This window comes from Penicillium odoratum (assembly GCF_028828045.1).
Source record: "Penicillium odoratum strain IBT 22623 chromosome Unknown utg000006l_segment0_segment0, whole genome shotgun sequence".
Taxonomy (NCBI): Eukaryota; Fungi; Ascomycota; class Eurotiomycetes; order Eurotiales; family Aspergillaceae; genus Penicillium; species Penicillium odoratum.
Window position 1 is genome coordinate 3,571,778 of NW_026643148.1, and position 27,484 is coordinate 3,599,261.

General features: G+C 48.1%; 6 protein-coding genes across 6 annotated transcripts; 4 read left to right on the forward strand and 2 right to left on the reverse strand.

The window, feature by feature from the left end:
• Window positions 1-465: 465 nt before the first annotated feature.
• On the forward strand, window positions 466-1,245 carry N7520_009720 (uncharacterized protein; the record flags this gene model as incomplete). The annotated part of the gene is made up of 1 exon (XM_057143654.1): window positions 466-1,245. The coding sequence occupies one exon, from the start codon at window positions 466-468 to the stop codon at window positions 1,243-1,245; it is 780 nt and encodes a 259-aa protein (XP_056992942.1).
• Window positions 1,246-2,187: 942 nt separating this feature from the next.
• Window positions 2,188-3,516, forward strand: N7520_009721 (uncharacterized protein; the record flags this gene model as incomplete). Its single annotated transcript, XM_057143655.1, has 1 exon — window positions 2,188-3,516. One exon carries the CDS (start codon window positions 2,188-2,190, stop codon window positions 3,514-3,516), a length of 1,329 nt encoding a protein of 442 aa, XP_056992943.1.
• Window positions 3,517-3,626: 110 nt separating this feature from the next.
• On the reverse strand, window positions 3,627-5,041 carry N7520_009722 (uncharacterized protein; the record flags this gene model as incomplete). The annotated part of the gene is made up of 2 exons (XM_057143656.1): window positions 3,627-4,414; window positions 4,468-5,041. The coding sequence occupies 2 exons, from the start codon at window positions 5,039-5,041 to the stop codon at window positions 3,627-3,629; spliced, it is 1,362 nt and encodes a 453-aa protein (XP_056992944.1).
• Window positions 5,042-5,768: 727 nt separating this feature from the next.
• On the forward strand, window positions 5,769-6,278 carry N7520_009723 (uncharacterized protein; the record flags this gene model as incomplete). Its single annotated transcript, XM_057143657.1, has 2 exons — window positions 5,769-5,908; window positions 5,981-6,278. The coding sequence occupies 2 exons, from the start codon at window positions 5,769-5,771 to the stop codon at window positions 6,276-6,278; spliced, it is 438 nt and encodes a 145-aa protein (XP_056992945.1).
• A 16,828-nt stretch (window positions 6,279-23,106) lies between these two features.
• Window positions 23,107-23,664, reverse strand: N7520_009724 (uncharacterized protein; the record flags this gene model as incomplete). Its single annotated transcript, XM_057143658.1, has 2 exons — window positions 23,107-23,438; window positions 23,496-23,664. 2 exons carry the CDS (start codon window positions 23,662-23,664, stop codon window positions 23,107-23,109), a joined length of 501 nt encoding a protein of 166 aa, XP_056992946.1.
• Window positions 23,665-25,409: 1,745 nt separating this feature from the next.
• Window positions 25,410-26,970, forward strand: N7520_009725 (cytochrome P450; the record flags this gene model as incomplete). The annotated part of the gene is made up of 4 exons (XM_057143659.1): window positions 25,410-25,620; window positions 25,675-26,415; window positions 26,479-26,751; window positions 26,804-26,970. The coding sequence occupies 4 exons, from the start codon at window positions 25,410-25,412 to the stop codon at window positions 26,968-26,970; spliced, it is 1,392 nt and encodes a 463-aa protein (XP_056992947.1).
• Window positions 26,971-27,484: the final 514 nt, after the last annotated feature.

A 27,484-nucleotide genomic window follows, 5' to 3' on the forward strand; every position in this document is an offset into this window, starting at 1 on the left:
GCAGAGTCATTGGCTATCCTGTGAGTGCCAAGACTGGTGAAGGGGTCACAAGGGTCATGGATGATTTGCTTTCGGTGATGACTGGGAAGGAAATAGAGATCCTGCAACACGTGGAAAAACCACAGCCTCAGTGGAAATGTCACATGTCCAATGAAGAACCTAGGGCTCTAATTGAGGAAGAAGGTGCAAAAGATACGATGGACCCTCGGGAATTCTGGAAATCCTTTCTGGGCGCTAATCTCTTGGAGTGGGACCATCGCTGTCACCTCAAGGCAGGGTATATTGTTGTCTTGGAGTCTTTACAGAAGGGTGAACATGTTTTCGTTATGGCAGAGATTTTCCTTTGCCATCTGAGGAGACTGAAAACGATGAAACCTGAGAGTTTTCGAAACACAGAACATCGGTATGGGCCGTGACCCTACTCTAAGTGCAACATTGAAAACTGATAAATGGACTCCAAGAACAATGACAATATTTTGGCTGGCCCAAATACAGTCCGCTATTATCAAATACAGGTCCCATCAACTTGATGCAACTGAGCTCCCATCCTGGACCGACTTCCAGAGTGTTCTCCTCCACACACCATCTCTGATGAACACCAGCCTTTGGATACAATACTACACCAAAGAAAACATCTTCAGCAAAGCCGCCCGAGAATCATGGTGTCCTCCAGACAAAAAGCCTCTCCCAGGTCTTTCCGCATCAAATCAGGATCATCCTTTTGTACGGGCAAATGATCCCGACCGGCTCCTTCGATACGCCTTCTCTGTTGTCCAGGATACTCTCAAATCAGGTGCTCGTCGAGGTCAGGTCATCAAGGAGGCACTCGAGTTGTTGCAGGTGACGACCATTCGTCTTCGAGGGACAAACCCAGCTGTTCCTCCATATTCGGAAACTCAGGCCTATTTTTGGATCCAAATTGTTCATGCTGCTATCCAATCATTCGCTGAAAATCCTGGAAACTCGACTAGTGAAGCTTCAATCCTCGATGTCTCTGTGTCGCGCCTTAGCTCGGCTAGTTTCAACGTTCTTTTTGGTCTAAACTCAGATAGCTGGAAGCAATATTATTCCGACGAAGTCTGGACAAGCATTGGTGCACGCATGACGTTCATTCCACCAGATATTAGACCATTGCCAAGTCTCATTGTCCCTTCATCCCGGTCGCAAGAAAGGAGAGCTCTCTTGTATCAGACTGCAGAGGCCCTAAGCCATAGGGGTGACTGTAATGGACACCATTACAGTTAGGGTGAGATTCTTACCACGAGAAAAAGAAAATAGGGCCGGGTCTATTATAGTTTTACTTCTAGAGTCTATACAGTTTTACTTCTTTCTTTTACAGTGTTACGGACCCACTTGGCCCGCACCTTTTACTGCACTCAGACCTATCATTATAGCAGGAGCGAGGTTTTGGTACAAGACAATATTATCTTTAGACTGCTTCTGTCCTTAGTATTTATATATAAACCACGTGAATTGGTACGTATAATACTTTCCTCGATGGTTTTCTAGATATCTTTCTCTATTAGTATATTTTGAATAGTTAGGGAAACTATAATAGACCAGTAGAAAGTGTCGGTGTCCCTGGGTCATCATGTGACCTGGGCAGCGTGTCGCTGTGGAGATATGGATTATTATGTAATTAGCTTAATATTAGTCAGCTTTACTCACAAAATCCCATGGTAGGGGCAGAGATAGTAAATCGGACTGTTACACATTCGAGAACGCACCCCATTGGTCGATAAAATACGTCCGTTTACGTGAGCCGACAGTTTTACATGGCCAAGCAAACGTCTAACATTCCGGCCATCACTCAGCCTCGGCACGACAAGAGATGATTTGAGCGCGACCGAAGACTGTCCCGTACTTATCCTTGCTCTGCTATTAGTCTTGAGACGTGAAACCTGATACAGTAGAATTCGAAAACAGATTACCCCTCGGACACTCACGCTTTCTTCCCCAACGCCCTACCCGCAATCTTAGAACCTTAACGACCCCACAACCTGACTGCACGGGCCGATCTTCCCAAATTCGGACTGACAGAAGACCAATGATCCTGCTGATCACCGTTCTCAGCCTGTCAGACACATACCCCTCTTACCCCATGCGTGATGGCAGCCTCTTTGTTTCTTGCTAACATATGATGGCACCATACATAGGCTCCTCAGCAGTATCTTCTGCTTGGAGGGAATGGCTTATGCTGCTTTCAATAATGATGACATCTACCAATCTCGCCTGCCTTATCTACGGGACCCGACTCCCTCGTATGCCCCTACACCTGGCCGTGAATTGACGCCATCTGTAATCTGCTCATCCCCTGACCGCGAACCATTTATATTCGGTGAACGTTCATCACCGTTGCACAACCCGCAGTCCAGTTCACTGGATTTTATGCAAGAAGGTGAGGTGGATGACGGAGTGCATTACCAGATCGAGTGGAGGGTAAAATTGAATAACCGGGTGGTGGCAAAGGACACGGAACAAGACTTGGCTCTGCCGCCTAGGTCTTACTGGGAGCGGATAAAAGACACGGCTGAAAAGATTCTGCGGAGAAAGATAGCCCATAACCGACGGGTGAGACTAGACGATACCAACCTAGTGGTGTCTGTAAATGAGCGTTCCCAGTCTGATCTTATCAAGCGCTTTGAAGGCGCTAGTGTTGATTGGACCACGGTAGAGAACCAGCTGCTGAAGTGGGCCAATCTCTACCGTCTGGGGAAGAAACTCCGAATTCAGATAACCATTAACTATCTAGATGATCATGGCCGAATTCCATCCAGAAGCGAAAAAAGAGGAAAATCATCTGTCACTAAGGGAATGATTACGGAACGTGACGCCGAGATGGATGCCGAGCAGGCTTCCGGGGGTCATGAAGTCTGGCGAGATGTGTATAGGATCATGCGTTGTCCTGGACCTCCCTGCCGCCACGAAGGACAATACTGCTGGCAGGATCCATACGGGAAAAAACATTACAGACTTCGCACAAACCACTTGAAGATGCTCACCAGATACGTGCAGCAGGGAGGGGTTATCGAGACACATGATGACATTCCCGATAGCCTTCGTGAACAGCTTTATGCCGAGGAGAGTCAGCGGCTTGAACGACGGAAGAAAAGCTCGGACAGCTCTACATGTGGATCATGTCACCCAGTCCACTTTCATCTTCCATCTCAAATGCCCATTCCTACAACAACTACTGCTGCAGCTGAAAGTACGATTCCAGCTCCTAAGCAAACTGATCCAATTGATATTCCTGGTCTTCTCGATATAGCCGTCAAAGAATATGCCACCTGGCACCAGTCACGGGTGAGCAGTGAGACCTTCAGGGAAAATATCCAGAAAGCTCGTGATGTGGCCCTTGAAAATTGTCTGGATCTCAAAGAAATCCATGACGATCAAGATGCGGATTTCTTTGTAAAAAACGGCGTGAAAGCAGGAGCCGCCCGGCGATTTGTTGGCGATATTGCCCGTTGGGTGACGCGAAACAGGGATACGAATGAGTTTGAAGAGTACTTATGACTCTCCAGGCGTTACAATATATAGTCATTAGAGAGCAGTTGGCACCGGCATGATTGTTTTAGTCGCGAATTAATGTCAATTTTGTTTCGCAATCTCTCATTTTACTTTCATTACGGGTTTGATAGTGCCCTGCTCTCTTCAAGCGCCGGTTGACCCCAGCCTTTCATCCATTCGGAGTGCAATACCTGCTGTGCTGTCGCTCTTTCGTTCGGCTGAAAGACTAGCATCGATCGAAGCATCGTCTCGAAAGCCCCCTTCTCTTGCTCTGTCACGGTCTCTAGGCCTGCCTCAGCGCGAGGATCCTGTATGCAGTCGTCAAACCTGTCTTCCCAGCTCCGGCGCATGCCATCCTGACCCCTAGACGAGTCTGGGTTCAAATTCAAATCTCCCTCTTCATTGAACCATTCCAACCTTCTGTTCCAATTTTTCCACCACTCAGGAGGTAAAATACCAATGACCTCGACTTGCTCTGCTGTGACACGGTCTGCAGTAGGATACAAAGCCTCAAACAAAGGCCGTTGGCCAAGAATTTCCCAGATAGTACAGGCAAGTGTCCAGATATCTGAGGCAAATGAGAGGGGCTTATCGGAGAATCTGGCCTCAGGTGGCTGCAGGATAGGGAGGGTCTTTGATGATAATCTGAGGGTCTTGTGAGGATTGAAAGATTCTCCAAAGTCGCTAATGATGATCTTTTCTTCTCCTAGAATGATATCATCGCTACAGGCGCCAAACCAGCCGGGAACGTATACATTGTTTGGTACGCCCTCCGACAAGGGATTTCCATCAATACGGAGAACAGCCTCTGGCTCAGGCTCTCCGAATCTTTCATATAGGTCTGACGTGGGAAAACGATCAATTGCTTTGGGAAATCGGACTAGAATGTTGCCTAGATGAAGGTCTGAAGCTGTCAGTTGTGCAATCCAGCTGCAATTATCCATGCGTATCACATACCACCGTGTACAATATCTTCACTGTGAAGAAACGCGACCCCACGGATGAGTTGGGCAATAATCGACTGCGCGACCTTCGGTCGAAAAAGACCGAAAGACGAAGCCTCTTTTGCATCAAAAAGACTCATTCGTGCCGGCAGAGTGACGAGACATCTATGCTTTCCATTGGGACCGATAGCCCAAAATTGCTCGATGAGGGGTGGAATGGTTTCTCGTCCCGGTCTAGATGGCGAGTTTCCAAGTGAACATAGGAGACTAGCCTCAGACGCATTAAGACTGGCATCAGCGGTGATGACCTTCACCGCCACATATCTGGCCATCTGCAAATCACGGGCTAGCCATATCGTCGAGTATCCGCCGAACCCAAGTTTGTCAACAAGTCGATACCGGCCGTTATTTAGGTCGTCCCCGACTTTCAAGGGATGATATCCCCCAGGTCTGTATCTTTCGAGGTCTTCGACAAATTCAATCAGCCTGTACTGTGTCTTTCCAAGTCCTATTCTCGACGATCGGGGTTTGCTGGTTCTATCTGTATCACCGCGCATCTTTGCATTAAGGGGGCTGAAAGTGGACATCGATGACTGCTTCCGAACATGAAACCGGATTACGACAGAACTGCATAACTGCGTGAAGGATCGTCGAACATTGACGTAAGTGGAAATAGACATTTGCTCAGGCGGGCGTCCAGCTTATCGACCATGCCCAGCAAAAGTGAACGTGTCCACACCGCTCGATGACTAATATTTGGGCCCAAGGTGTCGAGATTCTGCAGCTGGATCTTTGTTTTATTTTTTCCCCAATGTACTGCAAATGAAGAACTTAAATTAGCTCCCTATCGGACTTTTACGTAATATTCTATTTTGAGATCTGATGGTGTCTTTATGGAAAGCTGGATTGGGCATAATCAGATGCAAAGGACGACCGTCGAAGCGCTACTTATTTCACTGCGCGTTTCACTAGACGCCCCAGATGACCGTCAAGTCGGCAGTAAGACTTTAAGCAAGTGGATTGGACCGTTCTTAGCGCCTTTGGTTGCATCTGGAATTATCTCCGACGCTGACCGCTCTGACTGTCGCAAAGAGCTACGTTCCAGCGCTAAATTTGGAGGAGACATATACGAAGGATTTTTGTGGTGTTACTCTCCAGGTGAGAAAAAAGGAACCGTGCGCATATAGCGAGGGCCCAATAGATAGATTTATATATCGTTAAGGAACTGTGCTATAAACCATTTCCTGGCTCTTTCTGGCATACACTTGCTTTACCGTTTAAAGATCTCCACACATTTATCCTTCTATTACCAACATGTCTACGGTCAATCTGGTCAAATATTATTTTTACAAAGGCAAGATGCCAAAGAATCCGAAAGATTTGCGGGATGTCGTGGCTCTAGCATATCAGACTGCCAGAGATATGAAACTTCATCCGCGGGCAATATTGATCAGGTAGAGACGCGCTTGAGACATTAAAGATTATTTGCTGCGATAGAAACTAATTTTAATGTGCCTGACGAACAGGTCGAAACATCACAAAACCACAACGATTAATGGCCAGACTGGAGAGGACCCGAAAGGCTGGCATTTAACCTTCTGTTACAAGGACGATCAACAACTTATCAACAAAACCCACACTGCATGCCATGGATATACGAGCGATGAGTACTCCTGGGAACTTCTTGAATCGACACACGCCGGAGATAAGCCAGATTCGGTGAAGCGCAGATTCTCGAGAAATGCCAATGTGTGGCCAGGCCCCGAAGAGCTAGACGAGGCCCCAGAGATAGGCTACAGCCATATCTCGAACTTTGAGTCGTAAATCGCTGTTGTTTGTTGGGACCGAGACTTGCCGCGATATAGATCTCAGGTAGTAAACGGAACTACATTTTCTCATTGCAGATCTTCAACATCAATACCTGCATTCTTGAAATGACCTCTTGCGCTCTGCTTCTTTGTCCCAACTTTGTCAACACACCAGTCAAGGAAACAATCAAACCCCTGGTCTGGATTCTCGGCGTAAGACTGCCAATGACGCCGAATGAAGGCTTTTAGCTCTGCAAAGAACTCTTCAATTGGGTTCAGATCGGGCGAGTATGGAGGCAAATAGACTAGTTTGACTCCTTTATTAAAGCATAGTTGCTCAATTCTCTCGGATCGATGGAAGGATGCATTGTCCATGACGAGAACTGACTTAGGCCCGGGGTATTTTCTACAGTGATGGAGGAGCTCTTCGATGAAATCTTCAAAGAGAGAAGTATCTGTCGCTCCTTGGAAGACACGAGAAAGTAGAATCCCGTCTTGGGTATATGCAGGTAGGATCTGATATCGTTGATCGCGATGGAATTTTGAGACTTGAATGGGCGTTGTACCGAGGGGAGACCAGCCAGTTCTTCTAATCCCTATTCGTTTATCACACCCGGATTCATCAATGTAGACGAGGTGGTATGAGTTGAATTCTGAGATTAGATGACAGTAGTCATCCCGTAAATCTGGGTTGCGCTCTTTTGCTTTCTGACGTGCTGTCTTCTTGGACCACCCTATGCGATGCAGGGCATCGCTGATCGTGGACTTTGGTACCGATACATCAAATTCATCAAGAAAGAAGAGCTCCATCTCATGAAGGTATAAATCCGGCTTTTCCAGTAGATGGTCACATAGGGCTTCCAGCATAATCGGGGTGATGCTCCGTGGCCGTCCAGCTTTGATAGGGGGAGCTTTGACACTACCGAATAGTCGAAGGTTAGACCGGATCCTGATAATGGCGCGCTTGCTGCAGCCAGCGGCTTCCGCCATTTGCGAGATAGTTAGTTCATCACTGCTAATCATATCGCGAATCAACACAAGACTTGACTTCACTAGGTTGGGTGCCATGGTACAAGACTTGACTTCACTAGGTTGGGTGCCATGGTTCCTTGCACCGCCCATGGAAGTACCAACCAAGAAACTCGGGTGAAACCTGACGTGGGGCCTTAGGTTACAGGTTCTTGTCTTACAGGTAATAAACATTTCCCCCGCTGATCTAATAATTCGTAATGCCCTGAAACGAACGTAGTGAGAGAAAGGGAACTAATCAACGTGCTTGTGCGTGCGCGTCCGCAAAGCCAAGCAGCTTGTCTACGTTGGAACTCTACTGCCACGCACGCTGCTCATTCGCCCTTGTATTGCCTTTTTGAGCCTAGCTGCTCTTGGCCGTTAGGGTTCTAGGGTTTTGTCTGCATGTATATGCACCTTCTAGCTCGATGATTGCTTCATGTGCTGCTCATTGACCGTCATTTTATCCTGACGCTCTACAATGTATTACCACGCGTGAATTAGGTGGCTTCTGTACTCTCTGCAAGTCACACTCATCTACTATCTCGGTTTGGTACGGCTCCACCATGCTAACGTGTTGTCCTGCCATGATTGTCTGCGACTATTCAACCTTTGCAGTGCCCTGCTTGTCAATTATCACGGTTGCCCGCTCCTGTTGAAACACGGCCCTGCCTTGCCTTCCGTATTCAGCTCCCTGCCAGCTCTCTAGCCCTCTGTTATAGGAGTTGTCAGGCCACTCATTCTTTTTGTCCCCGCTGTGGAATTCTCTTTACACCCCCAGAAACTGATGCTCTAAATGACGACAACGAGGAAACCCAGTTAATTTGGCAAGACACATCCGATGATACTCAATTTTCACCACAACCGTATACTCCTATGCCAGGGAGACGTTCCCAGAGACCACGAAAAGCTTCCTAAACTGTTGCTGGATCAAAATACAACAGTTGTAATCTCTACATAACATGTTCAATCCTGTTTTTCACGTTTTCCACGATCCGGGTATTAGTCATGCGGATGCCTTCCCTTATTCGTCTATCTTGTTGAATATGCATGTGACTTACGACTCACGATTCAACTCTCTATTTAACCGGCCCCTTTCATAAATTACAATTTATTACGGACCCTCGCATAACGAGGGTCCGCCACCTCAACACAACATACTGTTACGGACCCACTTGGGACGCACCTCAGGAAAGAAGATGAGGACCAACCAAAGTCCCCAGGAACAAGTGACACAACGGGGTCACGTGAGGAGCCACTTCTGGCCTCTAACCCGCCGTTGCAAGGATTACTAGATAACTATAGTCTTATAGGTAACTACTAATTACTAGACCACTAGGGTCTTATTGAGACACATGAAGCATAATTTTCTGTTACCATTGTAACACGTTAATTGAACATTCCGTCAAGCCGGCTGTGTAAACTGGCTATGTAAACGGAACATATTCTGTGTCTTCTTCAATCCCAGCCAATCATAGCTTTGTGACTCAGCACTGGAATTGAAACTCTACTAATACCATAGCGACAGTCAAATGAGAGAATCGCCCGCAGAAGATAGTACCTGGCTTCTGGGGCCAGAGCCTTTGATCCCAGATGAAGCCATAAACGGTCCCAGAAACACATGGCCAGATTCTAGGATAAGATTTTACCTTTTTACATCGACTTGTCTCACGGTCTAAGCTACCAAGCCTTGTCATCATCATTTTTGTTGAGGAGCATCAGCGAAATGATACGCATGTCACACTCTGGAAATAAATACTGTAAAGCAACATTCACGATCTGCATTTGTCGGTGCGGTATTTGGACTCGGAAATGCTATGAACGAAAGACGAATCTTTGGACTCTAATTTCTCTACTAGAGGTTAATCATTTTACTAACATATAAAATGAAACTCCCAAGGCCTTCATTTCACGTTCCTCAACCTACTGTAACAACACCTCATCCCTCGAATTGATTTAATGCATCCATCTTCACCACCGCCATGTCACCTGCTTTATCCTACCCTAGCCCTGCCTGGAGACAACAACCCCCCAAACCTAATGCGCTCCAAAGGTACCTCTACACGTGCACGACGAATATCAACAAGATACATGGAAGACACACGCCGTTGATGCTTGCCGTGCAAGCGGGGGATCGCGCGGCTGTCGATCTCCTGTTGGAGTATGATAATCTTCGTGCTTCTCTATGCAATGCTTACGGTCAGACTGCGCTGTCGATGGCCATCACGCAGGGCAGTGTTTCAATCGTACGGCAGCTGCTCAGCCGCAAAGACATTGAGTTCTACAGTCAAGATCAAAAATTCCAGCAGCCACTCCTAGTGGCTTTAGAATATCAACAGTATGAGATTTTGGAAATGCTCTTGCGGGATCCTCGGGCCAAGATCAATGAGAAGAATCACCGCGGCCAAACCATCCTGCACCTGGCGTGATCTACGGAGACCTTCGCGCCGTTGCAAGCCTTGTGAGAGAGGAGCTGATTGATGTCGATTGTCCCGATCATCTGGGGGAGACGCCCCTCACGTTGGCTGCGAAGCTTCATGCCTGCGATCAGCCCAACAACATCAAGATCCACAAGTATCTGCTCTCGCGGTCCAAAGGCGGGTAGATCATCAAGATCAAGGGGTTCATCTGTCCTTTTACTTGCCATGAAGACTTTCAATACCAAGCTAATCCAGTCACTCGGCTTCCGCGATCGGATTCAAGACATGGAGCAGCGATGGAACCACTTTACTGGCCGAAGCAGGGGCCAGCAGGCCAATGCGACCGTCAAAACTCGGTCCCTTAAAGCCAGCGTGCCACGATGCAAGTCACATCCCTGCTCCAAGCATGTGCGAAGGGCAATTATGAGTTAAAGGTTGAGGTCAGGCAGACCATGGCGCATTGGCAACCGGAAGAATGTTCTTGAGATGTAACTTTATTCCCAACTATCAGGTGTCTAATCTATGCGCTTCCAGAGAACATGTTATGAGCAGCATATGTACAGGAGCTCGCTGTTATGATCAAATTTAGAGAGAGACAAGGATCTAGAGCTAGCTTGTAAGCCCGGTCAAGGATGAAGTTCCATGGCTCGTGGTCCAGGATATTACATCGATAGCGGGTCTTGCGCCACATGGAAATTCTAGAAAGTGATCGACGCCTTTCCAGAGGACAGGCTGGCGTTTGGTTGGTCAGGCGCGGTGGGGTTGTGAGTCATGATGGACTGCAGATGCCTCACCAATCAAGGTTGTTGGAAACAGGAGCGCAGCGGGTCCGTGGCCGGTAAGTTGAACGGTAGGAGCAGGGCCCGCAGATCAGCCAAAGTCTTGCCCGGGTACTTACCAGGGTACATGCAAAGGTACTCGTGAAGTCTCAGGTTTTGCCCTGCCACGCGCGTCGATTACAGAGATGAGCAAGAAGATACTTTGTAGTATTCGTAGCAATTGATGAACCTTCTCATCAAGAATTTACCAATGGCCAAAGCATCGTCAGGAATAGGGTGCATAAGATGACAGGTGGAAAGTGGGACGGCGAAATCGAAATGGTCGGCCGGCACCTTAAACCTTAAATAGCACGTGGGTTGGTCTCGAGGTCCAGTCCTTCGTGCATCTTGCTGAACACCACTGTTTGGTTTCTCAGAGTCTGGCAAAAACAAGGACAACGTACGCTGCAGAAGTTCTTGATCGATGCGCGACAATAATGACAATAGTACCTATGATCGCACTTGCATGGCCATTGCGTCTAGCCCTCTCTGAATGCTGTATTGTATTACCTCTGTCGCAACTTGCAATGCAACGCAATTTGATTGCCACAGCGATCGTTTCCATGGAATCCATTTCATCAATTCTGGTACTCAGTCGCCGATGTAACCCACCGCAGGAAATGGTCAGTCTAGATGATTGATTTGATGGAACCAAGGGCTGGTCCCCCTGGCAACATGAGACCAACCACGGATCCATGGGAGGTGTGTCTCCTGGCCAAAGATTTTGAAGAAACTTTCCAATGCCCTCGCAAATCAGTGGCCGTTCCTATGGATTTGCGCAGGGGGTTTCTGTGAAGAGACGTAGCCGACTTGACATAAAAGGCGCGAGATTTCCAGCCCAGGAAAATTCAGGACTTTCCTCCTCACACTCCCGTGTGTCATGGTTTCCAACTCTTGTCTGCAGGCTTGAGGGTCTCCATGGCCACGGGTCCGCAGTACAAGCTCTGCGCCATCAAACATGCTTCGCAGGATAGGTCTGCGTCATCAATAAGCCTCGCAGGAGGGCGCTGCGAGAACAAGTCCACCCCGCAGGATAGGTCTGCGTCATCAATATGCCTCGCAGGAGGGCGCTGCGAGAACAAGTCCACCCCGCAGGATAGGTCTGCGTTATCAATAAGCCTCGCAGGGGGGTGCTGCGAGAACAAGCAACTCTAGCAAAGCGCAGGCACCTCTACGTGGTGCTAGAGACCAGTATTCAACTCTCGCTCTACAGTTGAAGAAGCCAAGACCTGCGCCTCCATCGATAGTTCACTTTTGCTGGCCCAGACCACGGGCGAAGAGACTGACAGCAGGGCCATGAGAGCGCATTCCGGGGCCTGTTTTCACTCCAAGATAGCATTGTTTAGAGAACGAATAAACCCAGAATTTCGCTGTTACTGATTTAGCCGTGCATAGTAGTATCATGTCCAGAACATCATCTCACAGGATGTATACACACACGTACAGGCTGGTCAGCTCGGTCAAAGACCATCAGACTTGGGCAAGGAAGCATTATCCACGTCTATCGCACAGGTCAGGAAAACTGAGATGACTGTTGAGGTTGGCGTTGGTGGTGACGGGGTAGATGCGGTGATCAATAGTCCAACGTGGCAACCAGCCTGCTTCGGTGAACAGTTGCCCAGCTTTGGTAAACATTTCAGCTTGTTTTCATAAACAATCGAGCCTGTTATGGTGATAGTTGACTGAGCATTCGTGGACCGTTAATGAGCGTGCTTAAACAGTTGATCCAGTGTTGGTGAACATTGGAGCCTGCTTTGATAAACAGTTGACCCTGTTTTCATCAACAGTTGACCTGCTTTGATAAACAGTTGACCCTGTTTTCATCAACAGTCGAATGAGCGTGCGTTCACAGTTGAGCCTTTTTTCATCAACTGTTGACTGAGCGTCCATAATCAGTTGAATGACCATTCGTAAACAGTTGAGCCTGTGCTAGTAAACAGTTGAATGAGCGTTGGTAAACAGTTGACTGAGCGTTCGTAACCACATGACCGGCTTTGGTAAACAGTTGAATCTGTTTTCATCAACAGTTGACCTGCTTTGATAAACAGTTGACCCTGTTTTCATCAACAGTCGAATGAGCGTGCGTACACAGTTGAGCCTTTTTTCATCAACTGTTGACTGAGCGTCCATAATCAGTTAAATGACCATTCGTAAACAGTTGAGCCTGTGCTAGTAAACAGTTGAATGAGCGTTGGTAAACAGTTGACTGAGCGTTCGTAACCACATGACCGGCTTTGGTAAACAGTTGAATCTGTTTTCATAAACAGTTAAATGACCATTCGAATACAGTTGACCCAGTGTTGGTGAGCATTGGAGCCTGCTTTGATAAACAGTTGACCCTGTTTTCATCAACAGTTGACCTGCTTTTAACGGTTGACCTGCTTTTAACGGTTGACCTGCTTTTAACGGTTGACCTGCTTTTAACGATTGACCTGCTTTTAGCGGTTGACCAGCTTTTAACGGTTGACCTGCTTTTAACGGTTGACCTGCTTTTAACGGTTGACCTGCTTTTAACGGTTGACCAGCTTTTAACAGTTGAGCCTGTGCTGGTTAACAATTGAATAAGCGTTGGTAAACAGTCGAGCCTGCTCGAAAGACAGCGAACAGCTAGGGACGGTGACCAGCTTGGAACGGTGACCAGCACTGAGGGGAAGTGACAGTATCAACGCGTCGACGAGTAGATTGTCAATGCTGAGTCTGTACGCGTTGTCAAACGGAGTCGCTGACGCGGTGTGTCACCCCTCGCTCACACTTTCGTCCGAGCAAGGAAAAGGCCCCACCCACATCACTATATGTGTCACGCCAACAGCCGTTGTCAAGTCTTTCTGGAGGAAATAGAGTTATAGCATAGGACTGGTAACTGTGTACGAAAAAAACAAGCTATGTATTTCACTAAATTGGGAGGCCATACACCAAGAATCCAGTTGGCTGGACCTTCCCAGTATATTTTGTGTACCGTTCTGTATGTATATAAACTGTAGCTGCACCTCCCCTCACCAATCAACCATGTTCTCCTTTTGAACTACAGACGCTATGACATCAAAGCCGCGCGCATGATATGTATGTCTCTAGTGGCCTCACAAACACATGAATAGAAAAGCTTACACCGGTTTTTTAGAGTACGACAGCGATACATCATGAAAGAAATGGGGGCCATGTCAAGTCGAAGTCAACCACGTATGATACAAATATGAGACTAACGCTCAGCAACTCCACGGCCACAAATATAGGTTCCATATGAAATTGAATAAGCGGTGAGCGCTGAACTCGACAAATTGACACTATGCACGTACACTGGGTGTAGGCCCGTTATAAGCTGCCCTGCCCTTCACCCTGACGAGGCTGCCGTAGTACGACCTTCGAACAACATGGTATTTGGCACTTGTGTTACCGATAGCAGTCATCAGTCTACAAGGAGGGTCCTCCATCATCTAATCAGGGTACTACGTAGGCGTAAGCAGTGTGCACAATGAGCCCTGCATCACCGACCTAGAGTTTGCTAGCATGACGAGCACTTCAGCCAGGTTTTGACTCTTTAGAACCTAGTGAGGCACTCGGAAACTACGAAAGAATCTGAGCCGCTCGCTCTTCATCAGTCAGCAGCTCACGCGGAACATTAGATGTGCCTAACAAGGCAAGTCAAGGCCTTGTGGCGATCGTACGTTGCGAGATATCAGCGACGCAGCATGCACGCTGTGTATCTGAGTGACATGACTGTCCGATAGTTGAGATGTGTGTTTGATGAGGGATTCATCAAGCGTGGTGTCATGACACATCACCAGCGATTGACGATGGAATGTTTGCCGTCAAGCCAGCAGAGCTTACTGTGTTGGGAGAGGAGCAAGCACACGCGCTGCAAAGGGCTTCAAGTGAGCAAAGATGCTTTCACGCAGCCATCCGGGAATGTACGCGATGGCGTAGACGCTACCGGGACTTCACAGGACGATGCAACAGGAGGGCATATCGCACCTCACTATCCTGGCGCAACTCTCACTCTTGTACTTGAATGACAAGCAGCTGAGCTAGAAGTCCAGCACCAATGCGCAAGACCAGTGCTGTGATCTGCCTCGGCAGTTCGACGGCTAGTCTTACACAATGATGTCTTCCTCTTCGTAGATCCCCACACCCATCAGAGTGAATTCCTGGGTGAAACTGATACCACCGAGTACAGAAATTTCTGAATTTTTCGATTCGCCAATAAAATGGGCATGTGTTTTTGGAAGCTCAAATCGACTTTTCTTCAGCAGCATCGAGGCGGGGGCCATATGTCACGTGATCAAATGGCAGGGGTGTTTGGAAACCATGGTGCTCATCGGTCCAGCAACCGACGGGCATCGCGAGAGACCAATTTGTTCGGCTCGAACGTAGTGTCATAGATACTACGAGAGACGGCGTAAATTGATGGCACCTTGCATGAGATCTTCCAGACCTCAGGACGACTGATATGGCCAAGCAGTGATGCCTGCAATGAAAAGGTCAATGGTACCTTGTCGGCTGAAGTTGATCCACCGGTAGTAGCACTCGGTAATTAAGCTTGCAACGATAGTCAGGCCAGAGTTGCCGGTCTTGCAAACCACACTGTATGGCTATCTGATGTGGGTTCGTGTGACCCACAATGGCACCCATCGCTCCGCTGATAGAACATCAAGTCTAGCAGGCGCAACTTCATACGTCCTGCTTGGCAAACGAGTCTCCAGCCCCCATAGATGTGGGTGAATCCATTGACATTCTCATCGAAGAGGGGATTCCCTTTTGTTGCACCCTGCTCAAGTTTCGAGTATCGTCTTCTCGGGACTGCGAACATGCATTCAAGCATGAGAACGGCAATCGCTGGAGTAGCTGTCCATGTCATCGCATAGGACGAGCAGATGACAGGCAGGGATCCATATTGACTTCACTCTGGCAGACGGCCTGTGGAGGTCGGTAGAGGATAACCGCGCAGCAGATGGACTGGTTCGCAAGAACAATAATTTTGGCGGCTGAACTGTTTGTCGAGTAAGAATGTCAAACGGTGTCAGCGCTCGCACAGCACGGATGGATATACAGCGTCGCCTTTCCAAAGCGAGACGTCGGCATTGGCTTTTCACTTCACCAGTGTCTGACGAGAGGAAGCTGCTTTCGATTCAACTCGACGGCAAAGGCGGTGAAGTGTTCCCAGACGCGGGCCGCATTGTTTACGCGACATCCCGCGGAGCTAGTCCGCACATGACACTGGCTTTTGCGATAGGTCAGTCGATATCAGATTAACCTGATCTCCTCACAGCTCTTATACTCAACTTTGCTTCATCATCGGCTCATTCTGGTGGCTTTCAGCTGACGATATAGCCCATGTACTGATAGCTCTGCCGGTCTCGAGTTCGAGTCAACCGATGCTCGCTCTAGGCGACTCTTCAAGATTGCCTCTGACCTCTCTCTCTCGTGGTTGGTACCACCGCTGTAGCCGACTGAAATGACCATGGAGTATACCTCAGAGTATGCCTCGAGCAGATGTGTCAGCTCCTGGCCGACTTCTACAACCCACTCCCACGAGCCTAATCCCACCAGCCCAGTCCCACAAGCCAACGCCCACATATCAATGCCCACATATCAATGCCCACATTTCAATGCCCACATTTCAATGCCCACATTTCAATGCCACGTTTCAATGCCCACGTTTCAATGCCCACATTTCAATGCCAACGTTTCAATGCCCACATTTCAATGCCACGTTTCAATGCCCACGTTTCAATGCCCACATATCAATGCCCACATATCGATGACCACGTATCAATGCCAACGAGCCAACTCCCGCAAGCCGACTCCCACAATCCAACTCTCACAAGCCAAATCCCTCAAGCCAACGCCTACAAGCCAACGCCCACAAGCCAACGTCCTCAAGCCAAAGCCCTCAAGCCCACTTCCGCAAGCCGACTTGCGCGTATCAATGCCCTCAAGACCGACACCCACAAGACCGACCGAGTCCAGCCATTGCACTGACCTCAGCCAGACAACTGTGGCGGTCAATCCTTCGTGAGCATGTTGCTCAGCATGCCCTTTGGTCTGAGAAACCGGCAATGCGTACTGGAAACCGGCAACGCGTACTGGAAACCGGCAACGCGTTACATTTCGGAACAAGGCTGTCCAACGCCTGCGGCGGTGATGGCGTGCTTTGGGACTCGCACGCAGGCACATTCTGCCGGGCACAACTTAGCATATCCATTAGAACAGGAAATTTTGACCCACCTTTTCCAACGATTGATCAGCGTCTTGTCGGGCGATCGAAAATTGGATGACGGTGCAGAATTCAAATCAATAAACTCATTTTGACACTGCCCAATCACCAGGGGACTATTCGGAGAGTCTGGCAAAAGAGCCAATGCTCAACATTTGAGCTGAAAGGCAGACGGTGTCTGTGATGATTTTTGCCTCAGATCCCTGCCTCAGTCTAGTGGATGAGGGCTGCTCGTATTGGTAGCGGGAATACCAAGGGCTTCTGGAGCGTATGGGAGTTAATTTGTTCACCCTTAATAATCCGGTCTCCCATGTGTCATGTGAGGGTGGTCTTATAATAGGCATCTCGGCTGAAAGTACCAAATTGTCGGGATTGGCGAGGGACACTCGGTGTCGGATCTTGACGTTGAGGTGCTAGGTGGGTTGCCATTTCCTGCAGTCGATCTCATGCTTTCAAGCCCTCCTGCAATGTCGAGACGACATACCCATCACACGGCTCAACTGGGGGGCCCATAATCTCGCCATGATGGGTTGGTCGCACTACCGGGACCATCTAGGACATTGCTTGATCAATCGTTCTGTAGTCGCGCCCAGCTCCGAGTAGGCTGATGCCAAGCACCTTCGTCTGGTACTGCTCATCCACGTCGGTTCAGGGTGTTCGTGGGATGAGAGGCGGGTCGTCGGATCAATTCGAGCGTTTGCACCATGTGCCGTCGAGATGTTCCACACTTGACAAGTCATCCTTCAGAAGATGTTAGTATACATCCGTCGAAAAGGGTTCACTCACAATTTATCATCCTCGACCTCACAACTCTTCAGCACATATAGTGTGCCACGATAGCTCTTTGTCCATGGCGGAGGGTGTTCGTAGTCTTGTTTGGCACACTGTTTCAATTCTCACATCTCGCGAGATATTGACGGCGTGTGCGTTGATACAAGATGGGCTGCAAGGTGGCAGTCTGTCGTAGTTTGAAACCCGGCGCTCGGCGTGTGCCCGAGGGCATGTCCTACTGGGCACGGTATTAGTGACTGAATCAGGAAACGAATTCTGACTCACCTTTCCAGGTACCGGGCTGACAGTCGAACCACCCCTGTAGTATTGACCTGAGGTGGTTGATGGATTGGGCTGGTCGCAAGTTCGGTGTTCGGCGCAGTCTTCAATTGTATTGGGCTGGCCGGGACATAGCTGCAAAGGAAGAATCACTCGTGTTGTCATGATGAGAAAGAGACGCAAATTCGGTCGGCTTGGTGGCTAGGCTCACAGGTGTCATCCACGCGGGATATAATGATGCGGTTGAGACTCGTGACCCTGGCCCTAGCTGATAGACACGACCGATGGCGAAACATCAACGGGCAACGGAGCTCGATGAGTGCATCCATCGGGAGGTGTAGGGTCTGTATCAGTGAGTAACGAGCACCGGCACCGAAGATCAAAGGCGAGGAACTTATCTTGGGCAGGGGCCTGTGAAAACAGAGGGGTCTTTCCGCATATGATGCTATGCTCAAGATACGGGCTCGCAGACCTATGTCGCGCCCATTCCTCCCTCAGCGATGACGAGCGCTGTATTGCCGGATCTGCTCACAAATGCTTGTGGTACACCACGCAGAACGGATCGAATGACTTGTTTGGCCCAATGGTAGCACCCAGCTGTAAAGTTCAACGTGCGCTGCATAACGATTTATAATGCGCTTAGGAGAAGAAAACTGGCAAGCTACCAATGGAGACTTCTCGCGCAGTTGTAAGAGGCAGCAGGGAACGCAACGCATGGTTGATTGTGACGCAAAGCATTGTGTCTCAGCCGTTGAGCAACATTCGCTTCATTCACTTATCGTATGACCGCAGGGAGCTGGCGCTGTCGCTGGTCCTGCACGAAGGGGATGAATTATATGCCTGCGATCTGCTGTTGCAAGACAGTCGTATGTCTCTCCGAAGGAATCACTGTCGTCGAAAGCGATGACTCTCTATCCTCTGGAGACAACGACACCAGATTTGATAGGGGTAGGAGAATAGCAGAAAGTGACGAGCCTTATGGCAGGTCTGCATGCTCCATGGTCATCTTCTTGGACTGGTCCATGCCGATCGTTGTCTGTCCCGAAAAGCAAAATCTGTCCACCTATCGGATAGACTTCCGGCGTTCTTCTCACTCGTACCCCCCACAGGTGAGGATGCCGATCTCACCATCAAGGTTTCCGACCACTAAGCATATCGCTGCATCCATGTACAACGCATCGTGTGTTCTCGGTCGGTATGTTGGTCGCATGGCTGCCTCCACTTCCCAGAAAGTGGAGTAAGAGCTGGTTCTCGGCTAAGACTGCAATTCAGTCGGCATCGGTGGGTAAGAGGGAAAAAAACGAGGGATCCGGCAATTCCAATTCTCGTCGACTGACACTTCGAACTGGCTAAAGCGAGATACATCGCTTTCATGGCGAAGGTGGTGACGATAGAAGATGCATGCGAGGCTCGTTCAGCTGCACGTCATGTCTCGCAGTGTCTTGGCTAGTGGCCCTGCAAAATAGTCAGCATGTGTCTGATAATGAGGGCTACTCACGGTCTTGTTATCTAGCCTCAGCCTGCACCTACGACGGACGACACTGCCAAGACAGTGAAAGAGTCGTCTTGGGGAGACGAGTCTCAACTTCAACCGACCCAACGCATCTTCCGTCTTTTAGGTCCATGAGGTCGGTTTGGTCTGTCTGTTCTCAAGCCACGATCATGGCTGACGATGAATGGGTGGTGATGGGGCAGAAGCACCGAGCAGGCGTACATATTTCAACACACATCCAGCCGCACGAGACCTGTGGCCGCGATGGCGTGCATGAGTAGTCTTGCTTGAGACACTATCAGAACATCGAACCATTCAGGATAACGGCGACATTTGCATGGGAAGGGCTAGAAAATGGCGGTGTTCGATAACAAGAGGTCTCGCTGGTGATCTCGCTGGACGCACTGTTTGACAAGCACATGACAGCAGTGGAACCAAAATTGATCTCATGAGGATTGTTATCGATGTGACTGACAGGTAGTTGTATAACCCTGGAGTGCTGAATTGGGGCTATCGTATAGACCTGGCCGGTCGTAACATTGGGAGTTTCAGCACTGTCCGACGGTATGCGGCTGACAAAGGACTTACCTGCAGGATGCCTCACTTGCACTCTGGTGGTCAAAGAAGCTAGTCAGAAGTCCCATTGTTAGCTCCACTCGACAAGGCAAATCGATACAGCACTCACCAAAGGATTCTCGCCAGTCAAGGCTCAGGCTCTGGCCCGCAGGCACGAAGACGGGTACAGTGGAGTGAACCGCTAGTGGGTAGAGGGGGCCAGGTGACTCGGTGGCTTCTGTGTGCACCGAGGATGTCAGTCACAGCGAATGCTGAGGGTCAAGGAGAAGGGACTCATGATTCTGTTGCATGGGTATCCGTCAGATACAATGAGGAAGATACTTATTTCGACAGAGAACCGAGGGAGGGAGGCCATATTTATAGGTCTTTTGACTGGTCTTGTTACCGCCTGCTTTGTATTGCCGCGGTGAAGTATTTTCTGTCTGCAGCTTTTTGGGGGCATTGTTTTCGAGGGCATCGAAGTAACCCGTGCAAAGTCAGTCCTGTTGAACCTCGACTTACAGGGCTGACGGGCTCGGCAGAAGTCAACAGGCAAGTGAAAGAACCGTCATGGTCAGGGTGAAATGTAGAATGAAGTTGTTTTTTGAAAATCTTGAACAATAGTAAATTATGGAATTTTTTTTACTCTTTTTTATTTGATTGTTTTTTGTCTGAAGCGCGTTGATCAACGTTCAACCCTGTCTCAACGACCGTACTTTCAACACTTGAAAACGATGGGCAGCGACCATCGCTCGACTGCGACCGTGTGCTCTGTTATCACCATCATCTGAACTTCGGCATTTGCTGTTGATTCGAAATAGAGCCCGACTATCATGCTGTGTGTTGAGTAAGTCGCCTCACTCGTTGATGATCGATTTTCAGGGTCTAAGCCATCGCCCACCCATAATATTTCCACCGAGTGTACTGCAGCCATGCCACATTGACTGTAGTACTATCACTCCTACTTTGACCCGTCCGGGACAAAACACATCGATGATTGACACCATAAGCCGAACTTCGGCCAATGCTAGCCGTCGGTTCCAGAAAGCCTTTTGTGTTGGAATTTCATGTCTACCGATCTAAACGGGTCGAGCGGCCCCAATGACTACATTCATATACCTGATGTTTGTCTATGCTGCCTTTCTGGACTGATATCTCCAGAATATAGAAATGCGGTCATCACACCATCCATTGGTAGAGACATGGCGATCGAAAACCAAAGTCTATTTGAATGTATCAAGGCAAGACAGAATAGACACAAGTGGTGAAAGCCTTAAAGAGTCGCTGTACATCGCTTGCCTCTGATCTAATCCATTGATCCTCGCTCGTCTAACTTGGATTCGGAAAAAAACGAAGGGGACATAGATAAGCTGACGTTCGCGAGGATTGGCTTGGACGACTCACGAGGAAGAGCAAGGCCTAGCGTGCAAAAGAAAATAGAGACTTGGAAAATGCTCGTAATTAGTCCCTGTTGCCTGAAGACCTACAGTATCCCATCTCCAGCCAGGTAAATTTGAAGACCCACTAGACCAGTTTAGGGATCCCTTGTGATCTCTTGCGATCCCAGAATGCTCAATCAAGATCCCAGGATCAATTATGTATTCCCTGGGATCCATATGCGTCATATTTGATAGGCACTTTCACGTGCAGGCTACTGGCCGACGCACTGCCCTATCATGAATCCATTACATGACATGCAATCATTAATAAACTTTTGGGCCATGTGGTGGGTTGTCTGGGCCAACCAACAAATAAATCACGATGATATCCCTGCTCGGCATTACTTGATTCGTCTGGCGCAGTTGCCCACAGAAGATTTAAATACCAGAGTGCCCCGAAGAACTTTGGTCAAACATAATATTCCACTCTGAATATCTCAATCCAGCAGACATTGGCTCCGAGCCATGAACTCACAGAGTGTTCAGGCCAAATATTCTTTCACTTCCTTCCCCAGGTCAGACAGTTGTCGGATCGCGCACAATTACTGGATACGGCAGACCGAAAGGTATTTTCGCTCCACCTATCTTGATACATTATTGGAGAGACTAAACATGACCGTGATCATTTTAGTCCAAGAGATCAGACCTTGACAGACACCCTCCAAGACTTGCGTCGAAAAAATGTCAAACTTTCCCAATTGCTGCAGCGGAAGGAAAAACACCTTCACGCAGCTCAGCAACGCATCGAAGAGCTTAAGCAAGAGGTCAAGAAATCGAGGGACGTTGCCGGACGGATGCAGAATTGGGAAGGTCGCTTAGCAGCATGTGAGCAACATGGCGAGAATTCTCGAAACATGGTATCCGACCGACGCCGCGTTCAAACCCGGATCTCCAAGCCGAAGATGCAAAAGACGTTTCTTGGCTTAGGTGGTCGGATCGGCCAACGCATTGGAAGGCAAGGTCACCCCCAAATCGGCAATCCACGAAACAGGCACGGCAATGATCGGTGCAGAAAAAGCCACGGACGAAGGCCCGGCTCTTCGGCTGCTGGGACGGAGCTATGTGCTCGCTTGGAGAAAATCGCTCTCTCGCGTTCTGGAGAGAACTAATGGACGATTGGCGGTGGAGCCTATTAGTTTCAATGAAGAAACTCCTGTCGTGATTGGTACGTATTCATCATCTGCGTGAATATGGTGTGCTTGGCCCGATCCGTATGGGAAACCTGATCATGTCACATCCTATCGTATACTTGCTAGCCCTCGGCTTGAGAACCAACACCATCAATTCATCCAGATGCAAAAAAGCCATATTAAGAAGTGGGTCAAATGAAGCAGCTGCAGATCAGATACGAGAGCAAGCTGCTCCGCAGCGGAAAAGATCAAGATGACGACTTGATGTACCGACTAGTACAGAGAGGTTAAGACGAGAAGATATATTGATCGGAGACGAGGGTTGAACTGAACCTCACCAAGACTCACAAAACTTGCAAGTAGATAGGCCTTCCATTTCCTTGACACACGCACACGTATCTTCTCCCCACGCGGTAAATCGAGATTTGTACGCCGCGAAGCTGAACTAATATTCGACACATACGGTGGAAACACTTCAAGACGAATATCATGGCAAAATACCGATAAAAACAGAATACGTACACTGGCCTTGAAGAGAAAATGAAAAAGACGACAGTAGAAAATGTTGTTCGCGAAAACGAGGGTCAAACTGCCAACTGAGGAGAAGGGAGGGAAAAGCACATATACCGATATCCTCCTCACACGACAAGTAATTCGAAATCAAGATATCAGAAGAGCAACATGCGCGTAGCCAAGCCATGGCTGTTGATTTCCTTGATATCTAACAATCCATCGTGGAATCCGGAATTTTCGACGAAGCCGCAGAGATAGGCGAGGCCACTCCCGCCGCATTGACTGATACACGATGAGACGTAGCGTCAGATGAAGTTGGTGTAGATCTCATGCTTGACGTCGACGTCTTTACACTGCTACCAATGGTACAGACTTTACCCTTTTCAAGAGGTTCATCAATACTGCAGCTCGCCTCGTCCCCTTGGTCGTTGTGAAAGTGAAGCAAGCCGCTTCGATGCACTTCAACCCACGCAATGTGGTGGTGTGAATTGCAAAGGTTGACTTTCACTGCATTGGGCTCGGATCCTGTGCCTTGATACCCTGTAGTCAAATCTCGAAGCCGTTAGCAATGATCTTTATTGAGAGTGAGTTGCTTACTAGAGCAGGAGTCGCCTTCAAGAGGTGCAAATGGATGTGAGTAGCCGGTGCAATTGAAATTGTCCGTGGAATACACCAAGCACTGGTCTTCATAGTCGATGATCTGAAGGGTCCCTCCAAAGGCGATGGAGATGAGTGTGAAAAGAACCAATGAAATATTCATCTTCATGCTGATATTACTGTATAGATTGATTTTCAGAATTTCAGAATTCACTTAAAGAATACCGCTACCACAGTGAGAAGAGGCGCACGCTTGAATTTATAGTCTCATCCAAAAATCTAGACTTTGGTAAAATAATGCATTCGGTGCGACCTGAAGAAAACTGATCTGGCTTTGAAATCACATTAGCATTGGAGGTGGAATTAGGGCGAAGCTGTAGAATCTTGATGCCCTGGCAGAAGTTGCAATGTGTTGATAGTTGCTATGAAACTCGTTCTCTCAAAAGCGTACTGTATTTTTTTGCGGTATAACACATGTCAGCTCTAAAAGTGAATGAAGAATGAAGAACGTCTCAGCTTGGGTAGTGCATCTCATGGTAATGGATTGTCGATCATCAGAAGCTGAAGCCATGGCTGGCTCATTTTCTGGATCCGTTAATTCGTGTTGACTGATGTACATGCGAACAAACAATTAGGCTCATGACCCATCAGAAATGCGTGGAAGTGGGCAATATCTTTCATACGTAGAAAAAGCTGTTAGGCTCCAGGATATCTGTCCACATAATATAGGAGTAGCTACACGTGAAGAGAAGTTGACGAGCTGCCATGAGATATTCAACACCTTCCGAATTCTAAACACACTTTAGCACAGCTGATTTTCGCAAATTGATCTAGTTGGCTACAGTATACGAGAATAGACTAAATTTAAGGTGCTGCCGACTCTGTCCAGGAATTCACTACCTCCCAGTCTATAGGAAGTAGAAGTAGCAGTATGCGCTCAATATGTCCAACAAATTACCGTATCGGTTCTTAGTCACGGAACACCTTTTTGAAAAGAGATTGTCAATTTTTAATTCAACACATCAAGGCTATTCCCCTCACCCGTCAAACGGATACCGTAAGTTTTTTGGTATCATAAAAGACAGGTGAATACCAACTCATAATCCTGATTTCAAAGCTCCCATTAACTGATTCCGTAAATGTTGTACTGTAATAGTGCATGGTTGGAACTAACCATGAAGAAGTTCTTGATTGGGGATGGTCCACCCCTGCTTATCAAAATGATCTCAATTGGAAATGCGCAGTTGAAGCTGAGAGTCTGATAGCAACTCATGAATTGAAGTTGAGATCGATGAACTAAGAACCAATGAGCAGCTGGAGAGTTTAAAGAAGATCAAGAGGGCCTTACGAGACAAGTATTGACCGAGGAATCATATTAACATTGAGGACGAAGGCTACATGATGATATGAATGTAGAGTATCTATGAGTTGTTGATATTTGTTGAGCAACACACGATCGGTAGTATAATAGATGAGGAGTCACACATGAAATATGATGTTGACTTGTTTCAAGTCTTGAGAGGCCCAGTAAATTAAAGATCGTTGCTGCTGGTGAAGCACTTAGTACAGGAACCTTCAAAGTCTGGAATTTAAGTAGCGCGTACCACTTTTTCTGAAGTATCGTCTCTTCTCAAAAGCTTTGCTTGCACCCATTCTCCTTTGTCTAACGGCAAGAAACCCCTCATATTGAAGATGGATCTAGCGCGACTGCTTCAGCGCACTTCCGGAAACAAAACACCCGAAGCTGATCTACAGCTGTTGTGCACGGTCATAGCTGTCAGCTACTTGCTATATTGCGCGTTGAAGAGCCGACGTAGATTTGCCGTGAGTCGAATTCCCAGTCATCCGCGCTTTCTACGTAGCTGACACTATTAGCATGACAAAGATGTTGGTATCAAACACGGTTGTTTGCCAATGGAGACATGGCTACCAGCCAAATGGCCATGGGCCCTCGACATCCTCAAACGACAATATGACGCGCTCCCGGACCAGCGTATACTCATGTTTCAATCGCAGTACTTTGACAGAATCGGACCTAACATGACGTTCAAATTGTTTGGGAAACAAGGCTATCTCACTGCCGACCCCAAAAATGTGGAGTCTATACTATCGACAAAATTTGAAGGTAAATGACTACCTGACCCTCAAATTGCCAGGTCTCAATTCTCACCATGTATAGACTGGTGTCTTGGCTCCAGGCGAGCTGGACTGATGCCTCTACTGGGTGAAGGTATTTTTACACAAGATGGAATGCCATGGAAGCACTCAAGAGAGTTGCTTCGTCGTCAATTTGCTCGAATTCATCGCCAAGATTGCAAAGTGTTTGATGCACATGTCGAGGATCTGATTTCCAGACTGCGCGCCACTGGAGGTGTGATAGACCTGCAGCCTCACTTTTTTCGATTCACTCTAGCCACAACAACAGCGCTCCTGTTCGGGGAGTCTGTCTCTGCCTTGCCTGGAGAAGAGACAGATTCGTTTGAAAATGCATTTGACTATGCCAGCTCGGTCAGCGCACTCCGACTTCGTCTGGCAGATTTGCAATGGATATGGAAGCCGACTAAGTTCCGCGTAGCTTGTGCTGTTGTCAAGCAATATGCGACTCGTTTTGTACAGCTTGCCCTGGATGAAATGGTAAAAAATGGCGAGGAGACGGCATCAAGGAAGTATCCATTCATCATCGAGCTGTACAAGAATTTGCAGGATGACTTGTTGGTGAGGGATCAACTGGTCAATGTTCTAATCGCAGGTCGGGATACGACAGCATGTCTCATGTCATGGGCGTTCTTCCTTCTCGTGCGACACCCCAGATCCCTGGCTCAACTTCGTTCTGAGATCGATCAGGCTACAGAAGGCTCGCCAGAATTGACTCGGGCAAAGATCAAGAAGATGAAGTATCTCCGATGTGTGCTGAACGAAAGTAAGTCTACAAGCAAGCCAGCCTTTGTATTGTGATTCCTGCTCATTTTCGGTCTCCATGAAGCTCAAAGACTATACCCGCAACTTCCAATGAACGTTCGAGTAGCCGCTAAAACGACAGTGATCCTCCGTGGCGGAGGTCCAGATGGCAGATCCCCGGTCCTTATTCCCAAAGGTACCGGGGTTGGCTATTCGGTCTATCACATCCACCGGCTCCGAAGCCTGTATGGCGAAGACGCAAATGAGTTTCGTCCCGAAAGATGGTTGGATCACGAGCTAGAAGACATTGGCTGGGGATTTATGCCTTTTCATGGTGGGCCGCGGATATGTCTAGGCAGTAAGTATCCTTCCTTGTAGCACAATGATTGAGGCGCTGACTTCAGCTGCAGAGGATTTGGCGCTGGGAGAAGCTTCGTGTGCGATAATACGAATCCTTCAGGCATTTCCAGAGCTTAGAATACCGCCTGGAACCTCTACTGTTCCACCTGGAGAGGAAAAGCAAACGTTGACAATTGTGGTGATGAGTGCAGAGGGGTGCAGGGTGCGTTTAGATTGAGAGGATTGTACAGCGCATATCCAAAGACAAATCATCCGTTTCTCTGGTAGCCGGGCAAGATTCTTGTATTTTGTCTAATCACGACGGTTACAATCATGGGCGAGCCAGTCTGGGTTGATTGATAAGGGCTCTGTCGGAATAGAGATCAAGTGGGGATTGCATACCTCTCTTCTTGATATAAAGTGAAGCGAATAGAATCTAGGAGGTTTCGCAACGAGATATAATTTATACTACAACGTCAAGTCGAGCTGCATGACCGTTCATTTGGCTTCGGTCAACTTTTGAGAAAACACACCCAATGTGAATAAAGTACATTGTCTGTCACAGTGCGCAATGATGAAAGAATCTACAATTCTAGAACACTGAAATACTTTCCGGGAGCAATGAGTCTCCACGGCTTTTAAAGAGACCCCATCGCGGCCGTGCTAGTACAGCAACACGTTAGCCTGAACTGAAAATCAGCCTGTTACATTCTTGGAGTAAACTCTGACAAACGTGCACGGAAATTTTAAGC